Source organism: Dipodomys merriami, unplaced genomic scaffold (genome assembly GCF_024711535.1).
Source record: "Dipodomys merriami isolate MVZ:Mamm:240054 unplaced genomic scaffold, mDipMer1.0.p SCAF_21, whole genome shotgun sequence".
Classification (NCBI taxonomy): Eukaryota; Metazoa; Chordata; class Mammalia; order Rodentia; family Heteromyidae; genus Dipodomys; species Dipodomys merriami.
This window is the reverse complement of record NW_027203493.1, coordinates 15,757,775-15,778,906: the sequence shown is the minus strand read 5'-3', so window position 1 is coordinate 15,778,906 and position 21,132 is coordinate 15,757,775. Positions and strand designations below refer to the sequence as shown.

The 21,132-nt window shown below is 45.2% G+C and overlaps 1 protein-coding gene and 1 long non-coding RNA gene across 2 annotated transcripts; one reads left to right on the top strand and one right to left on the bottom strand.

The window, feature by feature from the left end:
• Positions 1-12,975: 12,975 nt before the first annotated feature.
• LOC138833984 (uncharacterized) lies at positions 12,976-16,810 on the bottom strand. Its single transcript, XR_011373983.1, has 3 exons — positions 16,554-16,810; positions 14,189-14,361; positions 12,976-13,422 (listed from the first exon to the last, which is right to left on the bottom strand). It is a non-coding gene; the product is annotated as an uncharacterized lncRNA (long non-coding RNA).
• On the top strand, positions 14,802-17,328 carry Fjx1 (four-jointed box kinase 1). The gene has a single exon (XM_070032589.1). It carries the CDS (start codon positions 15,088-15,090, stop codon positions 16,414-16,416), a length of 1,329 nt encoding a protein of 442 aa, XP_069888690.1. The 5' UTR covers positions 14,802-15,087; the 3' UTR covers positions 16,417-17,328.
• Positions 17,329-21,132: the final 3,804 nt, after the last annotated feature.

Below are 21,132 nucleotides of genomic sequence, written 5' to 3'. Positions count from 1 at the left end.
CTTCAGGGGGGCAGAACACCCAATGTCCAAAGCTGTAAACAAACAAAAATCTTTCCCCAAGGGCCTTAGAAAGAGCCCTCTTCTCTAGGTGTATTGGATGTAGACTCCTGAGGATGCATTATACCTTGGTCTCCAAACCACATGTGAAGAATAGGCCCAAATCTTCAACTTAAATTTATGCTAGTGAAGCCAGGAACCAATGGTTCAGGCCTGTAATCCTAGCTACTCAGGAGGTTGAGATCTGAGGATGGCAGTTCAAAGTCAGCCTGGGCAGGAAAGTCTCCAATTAACTATCAAAAGCAGGACATGAAGCTCTGGTTCATGTGGTAGAGTGCTAGCCTTGAGAAAGAAAAAAATAATAAAAATAAAAAAGCTCAGGGTCCAGACCCTGAGTTCAAGCCCCAGGACCATCAGAGGAGGAAGAGGAGGAGGAAAAAGATACAAAGAAATGAGTTCCTTAGGCTTTTTATTACTTAACAGTTTCTCTAATTTTTCTGGTGATGATCATGATAATTTTAAAGGTACAGTACTAGTTGGGTATTATATAGAATGTCACTCAACTAGGATTTATCTGATAGCTCATGGTTAGGTTTGGCGATGTTCTATGGATGGATACAGAGAGAGAGAGAGAGAAATAGAGACAGAGAGAGAGACAGACAGACAGACAGACAGAGATCATGGTTAAAAGCCAGCCTGGGAAGTAAAGGCTCTTACCTCCAATTAACCACCAAAGAGCCAGATGTTGAGATGTAGCTTAAATGGTAGAGCAAAGAGATAGTTCTCAGGCCCTGAGTTCAAGCCCTGGAACTAACACACGCACACACACACACACACACACACACACACACACACACACACACACACACACACCCACACACACACACGTGAGAAAAACTGTATTTTCAGCTCTAGTTTTTGATCCATTATCTTTTGGGCCTTGTGTTTCTAGGGATGTAGTGAGGCAGAGCATCATTGTGGAGCACATGGTGGAGAAGCATTGAAAGTAGAGGAAAGAATGAGAGTGAGCAGGCTAACAGCTATGTGTGTGTGTGAGAGAGACAGAGAGAGAGAGAGAGTACCAGGATTGATAGAGTCCCCAACTGCACTCCCCCAGGGACCTAGCTCTTCCAGTGAAGCCCTACCATCACCTCCTAATAATCCATTGGATTGAGATTCCATCGGTGAATTTATCCATGGATGAGATCACAATCCAATCACTTCTCCAAAGCTGATCAGCTGGAACCAAGCCCTTAGCACATGGCCTTTGGGGGCCTATTTTTGATCCAAGCTATAACTATGCTATTACAATGCTGGCTTTAGGGACAAACATGATACCATGATTCCCAATTTGTTGTAGCTAATACAGACACTACTCCACGGTTGTGTGACAGGTCCCACACAGATGCACACCAGAGCTCACTGCAGGCTGCTTTCTGGTCAAACTAGTGGTGTGAGGATGTCTGGCCCAGGTATAAATCTGGCTTTACCACAGAAGAGCTGTACCAACTTGAGCCATATCCTTAAACTTGGAATCTCAGTTTGTTCCTTCCTTCTGCAGAAACGGTTTGTGTAGCAACATGAGCTGCCTGCCATGCAGTGAGGCTCGGTAAATAAATGGTATTGTTAATAGTCTCTCACTGGTTGCTCCTCATATAAGGAATTTCTAATCCTTTTCCCAGCAACCCATTTTCACCTTTCCTGTAAGAACAAAACAAAACAAATCCCAAAGAAGAGGTGGGTGGCCAATGGAAGGATTTATTGCCCCTGGGAAGGACCCTGTGGGCTGCCAGGAAGGAGGAGAGGTAGCTGGGCAGGTCCTGTGTGGTGTGGAGTTGCCAGGAGGCATTGTTGAGAGCACAAAGCATCCCCCAGCCCCTCCCAGCTGGCTGAGCTCCTGATTTGCACTTTCTCCTCAACCTCTTGAGCCTGGCTGGCTGGGCTCCTCTTTCCTAAGCAACACAAATAGGCAGCACAGAAAATGCACCCTGCATTTCCGCCCAGCTAAGGCAAGTCCTCAATCATCCTGCCCTGGTGCTTTCTCACCCTCACCCTCCTCCTCACTCTCTTTCCTTCTATCTCTGCTTCAGGTCTCTCTCTCTATCTCTTTCTCTGTCTATCTCTCTCTGTCTCTGTCTCTGTCTGTCTCTGTCTGTCTGTCACTCTCTCTCTCTCTCTGTATGTCTCTCTCTGTGTGCTTCAATCCCTGTAAAGGACAACTAAATCATAAAAAAATCAGGAGATACCCTATTGATTTCCTTTACCCAAATCAAGGTCTCCAACACCCTTCTGAATTTCAGAGGCAGCACTGGGCAGATGCTGGATTTCCCAGCTGTTTGAATTGGTGTGTGTGTGTGTGTGTGTGTGTGTGTGTGTGTGTGTGTGTGTGTGTGTGTGTGTGTGTGTGTGTGTGGTACGCACACACACACACCTTCAGGACCAACATCTACCCACAGCCAAGGTATGATACATCATCAGGCACATTAATGATGAATCATATTGTTTGGCTCCAGGTAAAGCTGCATAAAGTATTATTGGTTGAGTCTTACAGCAGACCACTATTTGTATTATTTATTATTAGAGATTTTTCATTAGCATTTAAGAAGTGGTGCAAGATAATCATCTTTTAAAATGTGAATAAGAAAGTGTTAGGAGGGACATCTATAGAAGGATGGTTTCGTTCACAATTGCTCCCTCGTGTACTACTGGCTTTGTCACTTGGCAAAAGCTGAAACCTTTGTTTCCAGATGGACCAATCAGATTCCTCCTTTCTGGAACATAAAGGCTTGATTGGAAGGCAAGTGCAGCTGTGACATCTTGATAGAAAGCCTCCTGGCTTGCTCTGTATGGTGGTACATCCCAGCATTAGGAAGGCTGAAGCAGGAAGTTTATATAGCCTGGGCTATATAGAAAGACTCTTGAAATAGAAGAAAGAGAAGAGGAAGAGAAAGAAGGAGGAGGGAGAGAAGGAGGAAGGAAGGAAGGAAGGAAGGAAGGAAGGAAGGAAGGAAGGAAGGAAGGAAGGAAGGAAGGAAGGAAGGAGGGGAGGGGAGGAGAGGGGAGGGAGGGAAGGCATGCAGATTCTACTTGTGTACCTGGGCTGCTCAGTCCTGGTGCTCACTCATACCAATTAGCATCAGTTTTCCTACAAAACCTGATGCTTGCCACCAAAGGAACCTCTCCTGATTCCATGTGTGGAATATACACTGTGTACTCAGATGCAGACAGTCTCACATTCTCTATTCCTCTGTGTCTGAGTGTAACTTTTAAATTGAGCCATCACCCACATCCATGAATGCAAACATACCATTCCCATAACGTCTATGAAAGATAAAGTCAAAAAAAGAAATATAAAGTCAGCATGCATACAGAAAACAAAAATAAAAAGTGTCTCTCCAAACAGACACCTTTTTTTGTTGTTGTTGTTGTCATGGGGCTTAACGTCTGGGTCTGGGTACTGTCCCTGAGCTCTTCAGCTCATAGCTAATGCTCTACCACTTTGAGCTACAGCACCACTTCCAGTTTTCTGGTGGTTAATTGGAGATAAGAGTCTCACAGTCTTTCCTGCCTGGGCTGGCTTTGAACTGTGATCCTCAGATCTCAGGCTCCTGAGAATCTAGGATTACAGGTGTGAGCCACCAGTGCCCAGGAACAGAAACCTTCTTGAGGGGTACTACTATTAGTAGGCTTCATGTGACTTCTCGACATTTGCCTATAAAGCTGGGTGCAGGATTTTCATACTGAATAAAACAATGATATGTCAGAAGCTGTGTTAAAATTTTTTCCTGCTATATTTTATCGAATCCCACATCTCATTTAATTCTAATATTTCTACACACTAAACATGAATACCCCATTTTGCAAAGGAGAAAACAAGATGCAAAAATCTCTATGAAGTTCAGCTACACTCACAGATGCTAAACAATTATGTGGCTCTGCTGTCAGTCCCAATTAAACATTTCCTCTAACCAGGAAAAATGGAGACAAAGTCAAGTGCTGTGCTTTGGTCTGCTAGCTTGGGCTTACCCAATGTGAGCACGGATATTGAGAATAGCAAGAGAAAAAAAAAAGGAAGCAACTGTGTGTGACTTATCTTCTCTTAGCCATTTCAGAGTTGTTTTGTAATTGTTTTTAAAAAAAACTCACTTAGAAAATAAGTCAGTCATTAGTGATTACCATCTCTTTATTTGATTGCTTTTATTAATTTCCATGTTAATCAACAAAAATAGGCAGGAAAAGAAAGAGATTTCAAGATAATCTTGGGGTTTTTTCCCTAGTCTTTTTTCTTTTCTCATTTTCCTTTCTGCTTTTTTAAGCATGAATTCTGATAATGGAGATGAAAAGAAGCACTCTAAGGGAAAGGAGGTTGGAAATATTGTAGCCCTTGTAGCAATTCTCAGGTCTCTTTTTCTGCATTCATTAGTGGACTTTGTGACATACACAATGTAGCCATGTGGAAAATTTCAGATGAGGGACAGTTTTATAGATATGAATGAATAGAAAGGAGCAAAGCTGGACTGTCAAGTGAAACCTCTAAGGTGGAAATCAGGTAAAGTATGTTCAAGTTCCAGAACTTTAAGTTCAAGACTGTCATAAACTAGCTATCCTTCTCTTTCCTTCCTTCTCTCCTTTCCTCTCCCCTTCCCTCCTTTCCTTCTTCTTTTCTTTCTTCCCTTTTCTTTTTTGTACTTTTTTGGTAACAGGCCTTGCACTCAAGGCTTTGTTCTTCCTAGGCTGTAAAAGATGCCACTGTACCACACCACCAGCCCTCATCATGCAATTCTCTGAAGCTTAGTGTTCCCCTTCCTCATAAAGAAACAGTAACTCACCTCTGCCCTGCTACCCCTCCCCTTCCTAGCAAGATGCTGGGAAAGTTCAGCCAGGACTGGCATGTGAAAATGCTTATATCACTACAAGGAGCTGCATAAATACATCATCATCCATATTCCTCAGCCTTCCCCTATTATTCCTCAGGCCCAGACTGTCCATAAAATATGTCCATTCCTTCTTCTCAGGTAGCAAGAAATGACCTCTGAGATTTCTTTCTTCATTTCTCCACCCCCTTTGGCCACAGTGAAAGGGTTTTTGGAGGTATGCAGAATTAAATCTCAGTGCCAGGGCACATAATAAACATGCCAGGACTCCCAGGTGCACCTTCCTACCAGCAAGTTCAGAGTTGGCTCCTGGGAGGAGCAAAACTAAAAGAGAAATGACAGTACGTCATTTTACCTGCTGTCATCTGCACTCTGTCTTTACCAAGCTACAGTCTGGTCCAGAGACATGGGATGGTGCTATGCCAAGAACTGTCAGGACAACTCCCTTCTCTCCCAACCACTCTGATCCAACCTCAAGAATCCTGTGTGATACAGTTTTTCCCTGTATGTGGGCTGCACTCTGTCCCTCAGCAATGGGGCAGATGACAGCAGATATACAGGCAGGACCTACTTCAAAACTGCTTGGAGAAGGCCGTGTGCTAAGAACAAAGGAGAAAAAGGACTCTCTGGTGCTAACTCACCATGAAACTTCTCCCCTCCAGCATCAGGTAAGAGTACAGGTCCCTTCTCTCAAATGCTTGGCTCCAGAAATGTTTTAGATTTTGAACTTTTTGCATTTTTGAATAGTTGTATACACACGATGAGCGTAGGGACGGACCAGCAGTCTAAACACAAAATTCATTTACGTTCCCTATGAACCTTACACCCTTAACCAGAAAGTAATTTTATTTTTAGTGCACCTGTGATCTGATAGCTACCCATAATATGAGGTCAGAGTTTCAGTGAAGTCATTACCCTTGTGGTTTCTTTGGTCTCAGTGAAAGGAAAGGGGCTGGTTTATGGTGTGAAAGTTCGCACCCATGTTAATGTGTGTTAGAAACAGGAAGTAAACATCGAGACACACTAGAAGAACAGAACTTCAGGAAGGAACTCCTAGGTACAGGGAGAAAGTCCTTGGATCCTTAATGACCTCACAAAAGGATTTTGGATCAAGTAGAACTGGATTTCAAAGGAGCAGGGAGACTTCATAACTGACAATAGCATAAGCGTTATCATAATAGTTATTATTAGCCAGTATTGTTGAAGACAATGGTTTGGGGGCCATGGAACTGGGGGGTAAGGAAGCCAGAACACTGCACTAAGGCTGGTGGATGGAAGATTTCTACCTGGCTTTTCACCATCCTTGCTGTGCCAATATAATGCCTCCTCTGTTTATCATTAGTAAGTGTCCATGGATCTTCTTTTTTACCTACTGCCCACCAGTCTGTAGTCCCATAGCATTCACTGTCTTCCTAAGCCTGCAAGTCCCTCAGTCTCTCACATAGGCTGCTCACAATTCAGAGACTCCTTTGTCTGTGCTGCGGTGAGCCCCCAGTTATAAATTACTTACCTGCTGGCCATTCTTTTAATGTAAATGGATTTTAAAAGGCAGCAAAGGAATATATTTTCATTTAGAGTTAAAGCATCCATTTTTTATTTGAGTTGAGCCTGATCATTCTAGCTGCAGAAGAATGGCTCCAAGGCTAATATACTTAATGATTATGATGGAGATCCAGAAGCAGCGATATTTCACCATAGCTGCTTCTGTCCCAGCTCCACTGCCTGCAGTCCTGTGATTTCCACATCCACTTCCATTAACACCCACTGCAGATGATGGAACCATTATGATAATATCTCTGCTCTCAGCAGCCTCGATTGGTCTTGACACATTATCACCCGAAGAACTCAGCCACATCGCACTAAGTCCTATTTATAATAACTCTTGGCAGGAGCCACAAAAATAAAACCTCGTACTTGTGGGGCCACCTTTCATCGATGGAAATCAGAACGCTTTACAAGCTTAATTAAGCTTCAGTATCTATCTGACTGATGAGATGCATGGGCCTCAGGAAGCTGGGAAGGTCTAGAATCACTAATTGTGCACCGGATAAAACTGTAGGCAAAGATGAAGATCAAAATCAGCAAAGCTGATGAGAGTCACTTACTTGAATGGAAAATGTTTGTGGAGCAAATTTCTAAAGGATAGGTTCAGACAAACAAGCGTAGATTGGTAATGAAGGAGCCGTGGCCTGTCTCTGATCTGGCACAGGGAGCCTAAGATTTGTTTCCTTTCATCAAAAGAGAATTAAGCTAATCTAACACACTCAAGTACTTTCAAGAATGAAGAAATTGAACCTGGTGCTAGTAACTCATGCTTGTAACTCTAGCCACTCAGGTGGCTAAAATCCAAGGATCAAGTTCAAACCCCATGACCAAAAAAAAAAAAATCTGAAATCTGAGGATCAAGCTTAGAAGCCAACCTAGGCAGGAAAGTCCATGAGACTCTTATCTCCAATTAACCACCAAAAAGCCAGAAGTGGACCTGTAGCTCAAATGGTAGAGCTGTAGTAGTAGTTTTTTCTCTGAAGGCTTGAGAGTAAAAGCTAATGGGACAGCAATCAGCCTGAGTTTGAGCACTAGTATAAATGTGTGCATGGGTGCAAATGCACACACACACACACACACACACACACACAGAGATAAAGTTACCAGCCAGATCTAAACCATGTCATCTTTTTCTGTTGTTTCTGTCACAGAAGGAAATCTTTCCCAGGAACCTCCCATTGAACTTCCCTTCAGGTCTTTCTGGCCAGAATAGCATCACATGCTTATACCTTAACCAATCATTGGCAAGGAATTAAAAGAACCATAATTGATTTAGCCCAATCAGGATATAGTCTGCCTGCTGGGACAAAACTTGAAGGAAGAAGCTGGAGAACTGTCCAGAAAGAAGAAGGGTAGTGGAGGATGAAAAGGAAACAACCAACATTCCTGATGCAGGTGCCAGAAAGAGGATCTCTGATGCCCCATCACTTCCTACCCTATTCTTTGGCTTTCACTGTGTGGACAAGAAATAATGCCCACTGAAATAAATTAAGGCAGAGAAAGAAAGTCATGCCCACCAATGTGCACTCCAGAATTCTTCTGTAACGAAGACTCAAATCTGCTTTGGCAACTGCTCTACATCTTGCTATATGAATCCACCCATGATGCAACCATTGGGTTCTGGTCTCTTAACACCAATAACTGCAACAACCTGCTTCAAAAGCAAGCCCAAATGAGAGTTACTTGGGCCAAGTACCAATGGCTCATGCCTGAAATCCTAGCTATTCCAGAGGCTGAGATCTGAGGACTTCCATTAAAGCTGGCCCAGGGAGAAAAGTCCCCGTGAGTCTCTTATCTCCAATAAACTATTCAAAAAAGCTGTAATTGGCACTGTGGCTCAAGTGGTAGAGTGTTAGCTAGAGTGCTAGTCCTAGAGGCTCAGGGACAGTAGCCAAGCCCTGAATTCAAGCAGCACAACTGACAAAAAAATAAAAAATAAAAAAGAGTTACCTGGAACAAAGAGAATCAAAAATGCTAGTCTCACTATAAATTGAAAGGGTTTGTGTCAACTTTTATTTCTTGTTCAGAAACACAGTGAGTTCTTAAAAGTAGGACTCATTCAAGTTGACAGATTAATTGCATTAAAAGACTATTACATTTCCTGGCCTCCTAGCTATCCAAGGATTAGCTGGAGCCAAGTAAGCACAGTAGTCTCCTGTATTCATGGTTTTACTTTCCATGGTTTCAGTTACATTGTCAACAGCAATCTAAAATTATTAAATGGAAAACTGCAAAACCCAACGATTCCTAAATTGTGAGCCATATACTTTTCTGAGCAGTGTGATGAGATCTCTTGCCATCCCACCTAGATTGTGAATCATCCCAGCATATCCATGCTGTAGAAGCTGCCTACCTGACAGTAGCATTCTCGGTTATCAGTTTGGCCGCAGTAGTATTACAGTGATTGTGTTCAAATAACTCTTACTTTCATAAAGAACCCAAAAGTCATGTGCAGTGATACAAAGCAGGCACTAGAGCATAAAACATGGAAGAGCAAATTAGCCCTGGAACTATGTGTCAGTACTGCAAAACACACAGGAAAGCATTGTGTGTGTGTGTGTATGCATGTGTGTATGTGTGTATGAAAACACAGTATACACAAGGTTCAATTCTATGCATGGTTTCATGGATACAGTAGAGATCTTGTGACATATCCTCTGTGGAAGAGGGAACTATTAAATGTAGCTATCATAAAAAACCACATATATGAGGATGAGATCAGTTAAACAGTTCTTGGTAGATCCAGATCACATGGCCAAATAGCAATATCAAAAAAGGAAAACGGCATTCCACCAGAAAAAAATCACAACAACAAAAATTACAAGGTACCTTAGAGAAAATGGGTAATAGGGAGTATCTGTTGCACCAGAATACCATAGCCTGGGTGGCTTAAAGAACAAATAACAATTCCTCATAGTTCTAGAGGCTGGAGAGTCCAAGATCAAGGTGCATGAAAATTGACTGCCTTTTGAGGGCATTCTACTTGCTTCTGTCTTCCCATGACAGAAGGGGTGTGAAAAATATTGGGGTTTCTTATTCAGAAAGCATCCACCTGACCCTTCCTTTTTGTAGAAGCATCAAGAAAAGGTACTTGGAAGTCTCCATCTCTGGGAAAGGATTATAATTTCAGAGGCTCTGGAAAAATCAGGATTGGAGAAGATTGTATAGTGGCAGGTAAGAAGCTGGTGGCCTGAGGTTGACTGAAGGCTCTGGGCTTTTAACAAGGAATGCACTGAAGAACATGTAGAAGACAGCAGGTCCAGCTCCATGGCAAAAGAAAATTCCATAATTTCCAGGGAAGATTCCAACTGAGGCATAAAGAAAATGTATGAGGCTGGAATACCACTTATATTATATCTCAAGCCCAAGTGATGCTTGGTAGAGAACAGCAAGAGAAAAAACTTCTATTTTGTCAATGAAATAGTGAACTCAAAAGGAAAAACCTTTAACAGTGAACATACAGGTGACCTTTGAATCACTTCAAATGTAGAGATTTAATCATCATGATAAGCTATAAGATTCATGACTATAATTCTTTACTGGGCAGTACTGGGATTTGAATAATGGTCATGTGCTTACTGGACTCACTTGCTCTGCTTGCTCAGTGGGTACTCTAACACTTGAACCATGCCTGGAAAAAGCCTGGCTTTTTACTGGTCATTTTAGAGATCGAGTTTATCAGGACTTATCTGTCCAAGCTGGCTTCAAACCTCAATCTTTCAGATCTCAGCCTCCTGAGTATCTAGGAATATAAGCATGAGGGGCCACTGTTATTCTTGGCCATTAGATATTCCATGTAATTATCACTGGCAGTCCTAATAATAGTATTATGGCTGCATTTCACAGGCAAGTACACCAAGGCACAGAGAAATTAAGACACTCAAGGTCATCCTGGCATAGGTAAAAGGCAGGGCTAGGTCTTAAACCAATATAATCTGATATAAGAGCTCATGTTCTTCACCATTTCATTTAGTAGCAGCCACAGAGAACATTTCAGAGCAAAATTCAATCAGTGTTGCATCTACTTTGATCAAATGCAATGATTTTCAAACTTGACATTACCTCAGCAGTTGATAACTTACAAAGGGTAATGGGAGCTCAGCCAGGTTATCTAGTGACTTCAAAACAATTATTTTGGTTTTCCCATCTGTAACGTGGGAACAAAACTACTACTTATTGAGTGGGTTAAATGGGGTAAAAGCACATGAGAAGTTTAGCCTTACCCAAAGCCCACAATGAGTGTTTGCTGATGCTGTTGTTATAGCTACTATTAATATTTCACTCGAGCTATGTAACAACCCTGTGAGCAGGAGAGGATTTATATTCTCATTGCTCAAGTTCAGAAACTGAAACTCATAGAAAGTTAAAAAAAAAAAAAAACTAGCCCATGGAAGAAACCAGAAAATGGAAATGCCAGACGTGGGAAACCTTCCAACGTCAAGCCTCCTTCCCTGCTCCCAAGGCTCACTCCATCTCCTCTCTTTTCCCCCCAGGAGGCTCTGTTCTTGAGCCAGATCATTCTTCATACAGGACTGTGGGCAAGTTTGATGGAAATGAAGGTCTAGGCCCAGGGAAAAACTCTGAGGAGTATGAAGAAAGTCCTAAAGGTGCAAATAGGAGCAGCTAAGCAGTGCCTGTTCCCCAAGCAACTTCCAGAGGGCTGGAAATCACACCAGTGATTTATGCTATGCCAGGCAAAGAGGCTTGGCATTGTAGACAAGGGAGTGGATGTCTTCAGGCAGGGCAGTAAAGGAAAGGGAAAGCTAATAGGCTAACCAGGCTGTTACTAAACATTAAAATAATCACACACCATTTTAAAACTGCATTCCACTCGGCAGGGTGTATGTTTGCTCTGTGGGCCTACATGCTGGTACATGTGCATCATGCATCTTCATCTGTCATTCTGCATGCTGTTTCTGTTAGAACATCCCATTCTCATACATGATGTACCCATTCCTGTGGCTAAGACCAAAGATCAAGACAATGATCAAATCAATCTATCTTCTGAGATGTAAGATCCTAGCCAGTTTCTTCATCACTTACCTGGGATCTGGAGTGTCTGGGTTTAAAGCTGGACCTCCCAGGCTGAAAATCATGGGCTTTCCCCACATGTATCATGCAAAGCCCTCACCCTTTTTTCCCTTTTAAGAGAATTATTTTAAGAGCATTCCCTTTTAAGTTCTTATTTTGTGTACACTAGTAGAAATAGGGTACTCAAAACACAAAACTTGATAATGGTATTTGTAGAGCTTCATCTTAGACTCCCAATAAGTGCCAAGCATTGTGCCTAAGCAACTACCAAACAATGGAGAAGCTACTCTAATACAGTTCTCAGCCAGTGATCCCTAGGAGTTATTTATGTGTACCTTATGCTAACAGTTAAAAACACAGAGCTACCAACTCTGAATTTCCTCTATAACCTCTACAACATAGTTTGGCCTATGTCCAGTTTTTGTATTGGGGGGTAAGGGGTTGTGTGTACCTGAATGTGTGTGTGTGTGTGTGTGTGTGTGTGTGTGTGTGTGTGTGTGTAATACTAAGGCATAAACTCAGGGCCTGGGTGCTATCCCTTAGCTTTTTTGCTCAAGGTGCTCTACCAGCTGAGCTAACTTTCAGTTCTGGCTTTTTGCTGATTAACTGGTCATGAGAGTCTCATGAAGGGCTGGGAAGGTGGCTCAGTGGTAGAGCGCTTGCCTTGCATGCATGAGGCCCTGGGTTCGATTCCTCAGCACCACATAAGCAAAAAGAAAAAAGCCGGAAGTGGCATTGTGGCTCAAGTGGTAGAGTGCTAGCCTTGAGCTGAAGAGCTGAGGGACAGTGCCCAGACCCAGAGTTCAGGCACCATGACTGGACCCCCCCCCCAAAAAAAAAAGAGTCTCATGAACTTGTCTGCTCAGGCTGGCTTTGAGGCTTTGAACCATGATCCTTAGATCTTAGCCTCCTAATTATCCAGGATTTTAAGAGTGAGCCACCAGCACCAGGCTATGTTATTATTATTCTCAGAGTTTATCTTCATTGTCCAGTTAAAAATGTACATGAAAAAGTAGCTCACACTTTAATCCTAGCTACTCAGGAAGCTGAGATCTAAGGATCACCATTCCAGGCCAGTCTGGGCAGGAAAGTGCATGAGACTCTTGGCTCCAATTAACCACTGGATGGGGGTGGGGAGTGGGAAACTGAAGTTTAGCTGTGGCTCAAGTGGCTAAGTGGCCTTGAGCAAAAAAAGCTAAGAGACAGTACTCAGGCCATGAGTTCAAGCCCCAGGATGCACACACACACACACACACACACACACACACACACACACACACACACACACACACACACACACACACACACACACACACACACACACACACACACACACACACACACACACACACACACACACTACACTTCTCTAATTAAATGATATTCCACTGATGCCCACAAGGTGGAGATCTTGTTCATAGTTTGCCCAAGCTGAAAGCACAGCTTAAAAAAAAAGTTGTCAAACCAAAGACAAAAAAATTAAATTCAATTTATAGAGTTCTTATTTCATGTAATATATTATGTTAGAGAGCAAAAGAAATGAAAATTTGATAAGACATAGTCTCCACACTGTAGGAAAAATGGGGGAGGAAGCTTACAAGGAGCAGGAATATAATTCCTTTTAATGAATTAATATATTTTGATGTATCCATATGGGAGCCATTGTAATCCCTTCATCAGATAAGAGCTACAAAGAGACATGATATAGCTACCATGTGGTTCTGGAAAGACTGAACAAAGACCCTACACCTCAGCCAATAAGTATTTACCATAGCAATGAGTGGATACATATGGAGGTATGTGTACAAAGGCAGGGCCACAAGGCCCAGATGTGGTTCTGGTGTTGTGTTTTAAATGTCTGTGCTCAGTCACAAACGTTACAGTGTCTTCCTTAGAACTCCACAATATTCATTCTGTGCAGAATAAAATATGCACAGTGCTAGCTCTTCTAACAGTTGAAAAATTGAAGGTATGCCTAAAGGGGAGAGAAAAAATCATGTAAGGAAATAGATTTCTAACCGTGGCTTTCTGGAGAATTCCATCTCCACACCCCCATTCTTGTACGGAACCTGAGGATGTCCAGGTTAGGTCTGGGCTGCAGCGGGGGACAAAGATGGAAGGCAGAGGGCCATTTGCTTCCAAGAGACGTCCTGCTGGACTGAACCCGAGGATGGCTGGAAGTGGTATTGGGGGAGTTTTCTTTGTCCCCCTCTCTTTTTCCTTTCAGCCATTAAACCAGTAAGTCAAATGCAATGTGGAGTTGTTTGTTTCCCTGTTTCCTTTTGTTTAAGTGAAAATTACTGATGGGGAATCAAATGACAGTGATTTTTTAAGGCTGGTAATACTACTACTACTAGTAGTAGTAGTAATACTAATAATGATGATAATAATAATAAATGAACTTTCTTGAAGGAGGGAAGATTCACGAGGAATGCACCCAGGTGACTTGGGTTTACCTTTCCTCTTCTCTACTTGCTAACTGTAGGCAGCTGAGCAAACCCTATCCCTTCTCAGTGCCTTTAGCTCTGCAAAGCATAAACAGCATCGCTTCTTTAGAGAGCTGTCCCTGACACCTCTCTTCCCCAGCACCAGGTCTGACCGAAGATACACTGCACAACGTGAACGTCACTTGAATGTAAGAGATCTGGAGACTTCAACTCTCCAGACCAGAACCGTGGACACCGTCGCCTGGCAAACGGGTGAACGAGCGAATGAAAGGGGACTGGCCTAGGCGTTCTTACCTGCACCCCTCCAACCTGGAGAACTTGGAGCTGAGAAGCCTTGATCCGGGGGTAGTAAGTGGAGAGGTAGGGGACTGGGGCTGGGAGAGACAGGACATGTCGGTACAAAGTTGCTGGCTGCAGACGGTTCCTCCCGGGGCTGGAGTCTCAAGCTCGGGAGCTCGCAGACATTCCTGGGAATTGACATAAGGCCTGGAGAATCTCTCGGGAGGGAACCTCGGGACCCGCGGGGCCGGGGCTCGGGCCTCTTTATGTCGGGAGGGGCGGTGTGTATGGGGGTGGGGGTGGGGGTATGTGTTTGAAGTTTACGGTAGACCAGATACTGCCCAAAGGAGGGGTGAGGAGGCTTGGCGATCGCCCCAGCCCTCCCCGCTCGGGGGCCCCGGGTGCGCCGGTGCTGCCCCGCCCCACCCTCTCCGTCACCCTCGCACAGGAGTCGCTGCCCCGCCCGGGCTTCTCCCCGGCCCCTAAGTCACCAACCCAGTGTGGGGCCGCCTCTCCCTCCAGGAAGGATCATCGCCGCTTTAAGGGGAAGAGGAGGAGGAGGAGGAGGAGGAGGAGGAGGAGAGGTGGGGGGAGCGGGGGGCGGGGAGCCGCGGCGGAGGAGGGGGAGGGGGTTCCCCCCTCGCTCCCACGTGGTCCGGGTGCCTGTGAATCGCGCCCGCCCGAGGGTCTCACAGCGAAATACAAAAGCAGCTGAGAAGAGGCGGCCAGACGAGTTCCCAGCGCCGGGCAGAGCGCCGGGCAGAACCCCGCGGCACCCCACGACCGCGATGGGGCTCAGGCGCCCGCAGCTCCGGAGCCCACCCGCTGCCGGGCCCGCCTCGCCGCCTGGATCCGGGAGCCGGGGCACGGCTTGAAGCGGCGGCGGCGGCGGCGGCGGCACCGGCAGGAGCAGCATGGGGAGGAGGATGCGGGGCGCCGCCGCCACCGCGGGGCTCTGGCTGCTGGCGCTGGGCTCGCTGCTGGCGCTGTGGGGCGGGCTGCTACCGCCGCCGCCGCCGCCGCGAACCGAGCTGCCAGCCTCCCCGCCGCCCGAACACCGGCTCCTCCGGCGTCCGGCCGGGAGTGGCAGCCCCGCACCCGCGCCTCGTTTCCCTCTACCCCCGCCCCTGGCTTGGGACTCCCGCAGCGGCTCCCTGAAAACTTTCCGGGCGCTGCTCACCCTGGCGGTGGGCGCAGACGGCCCGCCCCGGAGCCGCCCGGGAGAGCGCCGGCGGCGGCACGTGCCAGCCGGGCAGCGGGGGCCGGCGGAGCGCGCCACGGTGCACGGTGGCGTCTTCTGGAGCCGCGGCCTGGAGGAGCAGGTGCCCCGGGGCTTTTCCGAAGCCCAAGCGGCGGCGTGGCTGGAGGTGGTGCGCGGGGCCCGGGTGGTGGCTCTGGATCGCGGGGGCTGCGGGCGCAGTTCGAACCGACTGGCCCGCTTTGCCGACGGCACCCGTGCCTGTGTCCGCTACGGCATCAACCCGGAGCAGATCCAGGGCGAGGCCCTGTCCTACTACCTGGCGCGCTTGCTGGGCCTCCAGCGCCACGTGCCGCCGCTGGCGCTGGCCCGGGTGGAGGCTCGAGGCGCGCAGTGGGCGCAGGTGCAGGAGGAGCTGCGCGCCGCGCACTGGACCGAGGGCAGCGTGGTGAGCCTGACGCGCTGGCTGCCCAACCTCACCGACGTGGTGGTGCCGGAGCCCTGGCGCTCCGAGGACGGCCGCCTGCGACCCCTGCGCGACACCGGCGGCGAACTCGCCAACCTCAGCCAGGCAGAGCTGGTGGATTTGGTCCAATGGACCGACCTGATCCTCTTCGACTACCTGACGGCCAACTTCGATCGACTCGTCAGCAACCTCTTCAGCTTGCAATGGGACCCGCGCGTGATGCAGCGCGCCACGAGCAATCTGCACCGCGGACCGGGCGGGGCGCTGGTGTTTCTAGACAACGAGGCGGGTTTGGTGCACGGTTACCGGGTAGCCGGCATGTGGGACAAGTATAACGAGCCGCTGTTACAGTCGGTGTGCGTGTTCCGCGAACGGACCGCGCGGCGCGTGCTGGAACTGCACCGCGGTCAGGACGCCGCGGCCAGGCTGCTGCGCCTCTACCGGCGCCACGAGCCTCGCTTCCCCGAGCTGGCCGCGCTCGCGGACCCCCACGCTCAGCTCCTGCAGCGCCGCCTCGACTTCCTCGCCAAGCACATTTTGCACTGCAAAGCCAAGTACGGCCGCCGGCCGGGGACTTAACTCTTCATGGAAGACCGGGAGACCCGAGGTTTGAATTCAATCGCCACTCACTACCCATGGATGGGGACGGTAGCGACCCACGCCCGGCCGGTGGCCTGAGCGCCAAGGTGTCTGAAAACTTCTTGTGCTTCACCCACCTGTCCCTTCCTTTTCATTCCACGCCGTTTCCAAGTTCGGAGATGGGCGAGATGCTTCACATTCCCTTTCACTCTTGTTTAGAAAAGGATTCTTTTCCGGTGTCCGTTGAAGATTGGATCCGATCAAAAAAAAAAAAAAAAAAAGCAACTGGCTGCCGGGGGTTGCCCCGCCCCACAACTCTCCCTTTCCCAAAAAGGAAAACTTCCGTGGGAGCCCTTGAGCTAATTCTGCAGTTTCCTACCAAATGCAGCGCTGGTGACACCCCCTCCCCACCGCTGTCGCCTCCTCTCCCCTCCCCGAGCAAGGCGGTGACACTGAATGGTGGAGCCCCCTTCCTGTGTTCTCCCTTTGTTCCAGCACAGCAATGGTGAGATCACTGTTCAGTGCCGGGATAGGACAAAGACAGCAAGACCTCCACGCCCTGGGGAGCCCTACAGACCCTGACAATTTGTCTGACTCATTCCTGAACTTCTGTCGGTTTTGCCCCCAGAGGGTGTGAATTCAGGACTGGATCTATCTATGCACTGAGTCACATAATGAATTTCTCCCTGCCCTTCCTAACTGACCAAAATGTTGACAAGGATGATGGTTCACCAGAAGAAGAAGATGGGGGGAAAAAATTAGTTCCATGCACTTTACTTTGTTTTTATTTTAATTTTTTATTAAGAAAAACTTTTTTATTTGACAATTTCCTTCTGTGTATATATGTGCATACAATGTGGTGTAAATATACTAAACAAACTTATATTTCAATAAAAGGGAGTTTAAAATTTAGGATTTACTTCTGAGTTTTCATCTGTTTGGAGGGGGGGAGGAGGGCCTGATGCCCCCCCATCTGCTTTCAAAATAAGCTTGAGGTGCTTTGTCTTGTGGATGTGCTTTTTACAACAAAGGACGCTCATCCATGAGGTTTGTAGTTCTGGAACTTAAGAGAATTGAACAAAGACAAGAACTACTTGCCCGTCCATACATATACCCAGCTGAATCCTAGTGTTGGAAATTTGAGGTCAGCCTAGAATGAAGGGAGGAGATAGGAGAGATGGGAGAAAAATGTTCTATTCCCTGAGAGTTAAAACTAGTATGAAATAATTGCCTTGTAACACAGTCCTATGGTAATGATTGAGCAAATATGATAGAACCAGATTGCAGAGTAAAAAATGGCAAATGCCCCTCTATTAAACTTAACGATGGTGGTCACATGCTGTGCATAATTCCCCGGCATTGTAATCACTGTGCATCATAATGTGGACAGACAATAAGCTGAGCACATATTGCAAACAGGTAGAGCAAGTCATAAATTGATTCTTCTCTTTAGTCTCCTGACATAAATTCCATTGCATTCAGGAGATCATAATCTCCAACATCTGGGCTCATCCAGTTCTCTGAAGAGGTAGTATTGTTTTCCAGGTACTAATTGCACAGTGTTCTCAGAGCAGCCACTCAACCAAGAAAATACAGTAAGTACTTTAGTACATACATTCGTTTCTTACTTTTGGGGAATTAAAACAAGAGACTATTTTGGGGTCTTTTTGTCCCATGGCAGAGAAGGCAATTGGGTTTTATTTGTTTCACAGCCAGTGCATTCTCTATTTGGCCATTTTATTTGGTATCTGGGTCTAAGTAGTGACCCTCTTTTCATTTAACTTTAACTCCTTTAAACTCTAGAAAACTTTTGGTTACACTTCGTTTAATATTTGATTTACATGTACAGTGAGAAAAAAATTAAACTTATACAGATACTTAAGTCTCTGTGCACTATAACAAGGTGTGTAATTTAATGTCATTCTTGCTATCCTTAGCACTGTGTGTGTGTGTGTGCACCCATACTGCAGCTTGACTCAGGGCTAGGGTGCTGTCTGTCCTTTAGCTTTTTTACTCAAGGCTAGAGCTGTTCCACTTTAGCTATACCTTTCCTTTCAGCTTCTTTGCTGGTTAATTGGAGATAAGACTTTCATACACTTTTTTGACTGGCTGGCTTTGAACCTTGAGCTTCAGCTCTCTGCTTGATTCATATTATAGGTATGTGCCACCAGTGCATGGTTAGTCTTTTTTTTTTTTTTAATGGTTAGTCTTTAGTGCTTTATGCTAAGCCAAATTGCAGTTGGGAGGGGGGAAAATGCTCCATAAACTATTTGTGGTGTATGCCAAATTTTTTCAGAGGATAGTCACAGAATGTACTGATGGTAGCAAATCGATCTTTTTTTTTTTTTTAAAGACATAGTGAGGCTTCTGATAATTACTTCTTTCAAAAAGAGACATTTTCTATTTTTGATGATTAATAACTATGAGATTTGCTGCCTAAGTTAATGGAGGATCCCACAAGAAAAGGATAAATATCAGAAAACCTGCCTTTCTACCCATCCCATTCATCTAGGGAAATAATGAGCAGAAATAAATTAGAAGTTGCACCAGTTACACAGGAAACACACCCTCCCTCTGATACAGCTTTAGCGTTGGTAAGTTCTGGGCCAGGAGCATTCTCTACATTCCTCCTATTCATCATTTCCAAGCCCAGACTTGACCATGGTTAACTATGAGCAAGAAACAGTCTAATATAAATAGCTTTTCTTAAAATCTTTAGTGAATCATATCTGCCTGTTGGAGAAATAAGTTTAATTACATGGTGGAATTGTTAAGGGAACCAAGACTTAATTACAGGCGAGTAGTTTTTAACTGTTGCTATTCCTCATGGATAGCTTGTAGGCTATGGCATGGAAAGAGCAATTAAAGTTTTGCCATGGTCAGTGAATGCTTCTAGGGACAAATCATTTTCAAATAGAAAAAAAAATAACTTTCTGGCTGCAGTATTATTTGAAAAGAGTAATGGCTTCTGTAGTCAGACTATATTCTGAATTCTGTCCCTCACCTATTTATCTTCAGCAAGTCATTCAACTTAGTTCCCTCATCTGTGGAATGGAGATTCAATCAGAGTATTATGGGATTTAACATACAAAACATATAAGCATGTAATAAGGCTTTTGTTGTTGTTGTTTTTTTTTAAAAAGCCCTCACTTTATATCTTCTAGGGGGTGGGGGGAAACATCAACCAACTTTTGCCCTTCTAACAGTAAACTTCTAATGATCTTCATCAAAGCCAAATCTAGCAGTTACCAAAGCCAGCATCCATTTTTGACATGTGCTAAAAAAAAAAAAAATTTAACAAAAATTTAGTGAGGATCATCTTTGAGCACAAAGCAAAAGGCATAGCTTCGACAAGTCCAGAGCATAGGTTTGATCTCCACGTGGGCTTATATGGGTGGTTTCAGGATCCAAGCAGCCTTTCTGCACCAAGGCAGCTACCCTACAAATATGTGAGAGAGATTTAAAAGAAGAGGAAAAAAAGTAGATGGTTTATTGCAAATCCATCACCACTTCTGGAAAGCATCAAAAAGTAATGAATCTTTGTGAGAACAATCGTCTTCCCAATGCTTTCTGCCAAGAGAAAGTAGGTAGTTGACCTTTTCTCTTTGGATTTGACTGTTGATTAATTCACTCTGTCGGTGACATCGCTCTAAATTCCATGAAGCACCCTCACCCTCCTGTCTTCACATCAGAAAGAAAACCAAATTATTTTAACACATCTCAACATTTCTCAACCTTCTCATTACAACCCACTGCTAGCAAGACTCTTCTAAAGCTTAGACGTTGATTATGTACACTCAATGAGTAAATATTTATAATATCCAAAGAGTGGCTGGCCCATGGCAAATGCAATATGTGTTTGTTTATTATTAAGGTAGATCATTTTTCCCCTTAAGTCAAAGCCAGAGGCACCTTGAGTCCCGGGCAGGATTCTCTTTCATAATCCACCTCTACCATTACAGTTATAGAACACTTTGTACGTGCTTCTGTTTTAGACTCAGTTCCTGAATCTGACAGGAACTGCCTAAAGCCCACAGTCATCAGATGGTTGTCTTGGTTCTGAAGATGCCCTCTATATACCTCCCCATTTTTTACAGGGAGGCTGCTTTCTTCTCATTTGGCTCATCAACTTCAGGGAGCAGTGAGCTGTGGAATTTTACAATCTCCTGAGCTACCATGAGTTAGCCATGAATCATAGATCATCCAAGCCTGGGTACTGATTATTTGCCCCTTCACACAGCTGTCTGCTCCCACAGACCCACTGATCCTCAATGGTAAAAGGGTGATAGGAATGTTTGGGAAGGAGAAAAAGGAAACCAATTAATCTAGAAGCACAGGAAACGTCCCCAGAAAGGAATGGGATGTTAGCTGCCAAGATGGTAAAAGAATCTATGGAGCAAGAGTTGGCATCTACCTCCAAACATTTTGATAGATAGAATGTAACAGGAAGGATATAGGGAGTCAGGAGACCCAGGCTACTTCTGACTCACTGTATGACTTGAGAAAGTCATTTTTCTCCCATCTTGGGCTCTAGTTTTTTTACCTGAAAAAGGAAGGAATTTGATTAGACCAACAATCTCCGTTCTTTGGCCATAATCACAATATAGCACATACTTGATGTTGGTAACCCAACAGACAGAAAGATAGACATACATACACAGAAACAAAAGCTTCATAACTGTATGTGTAACACTCTTTTTCTTTTATTCAATTTTA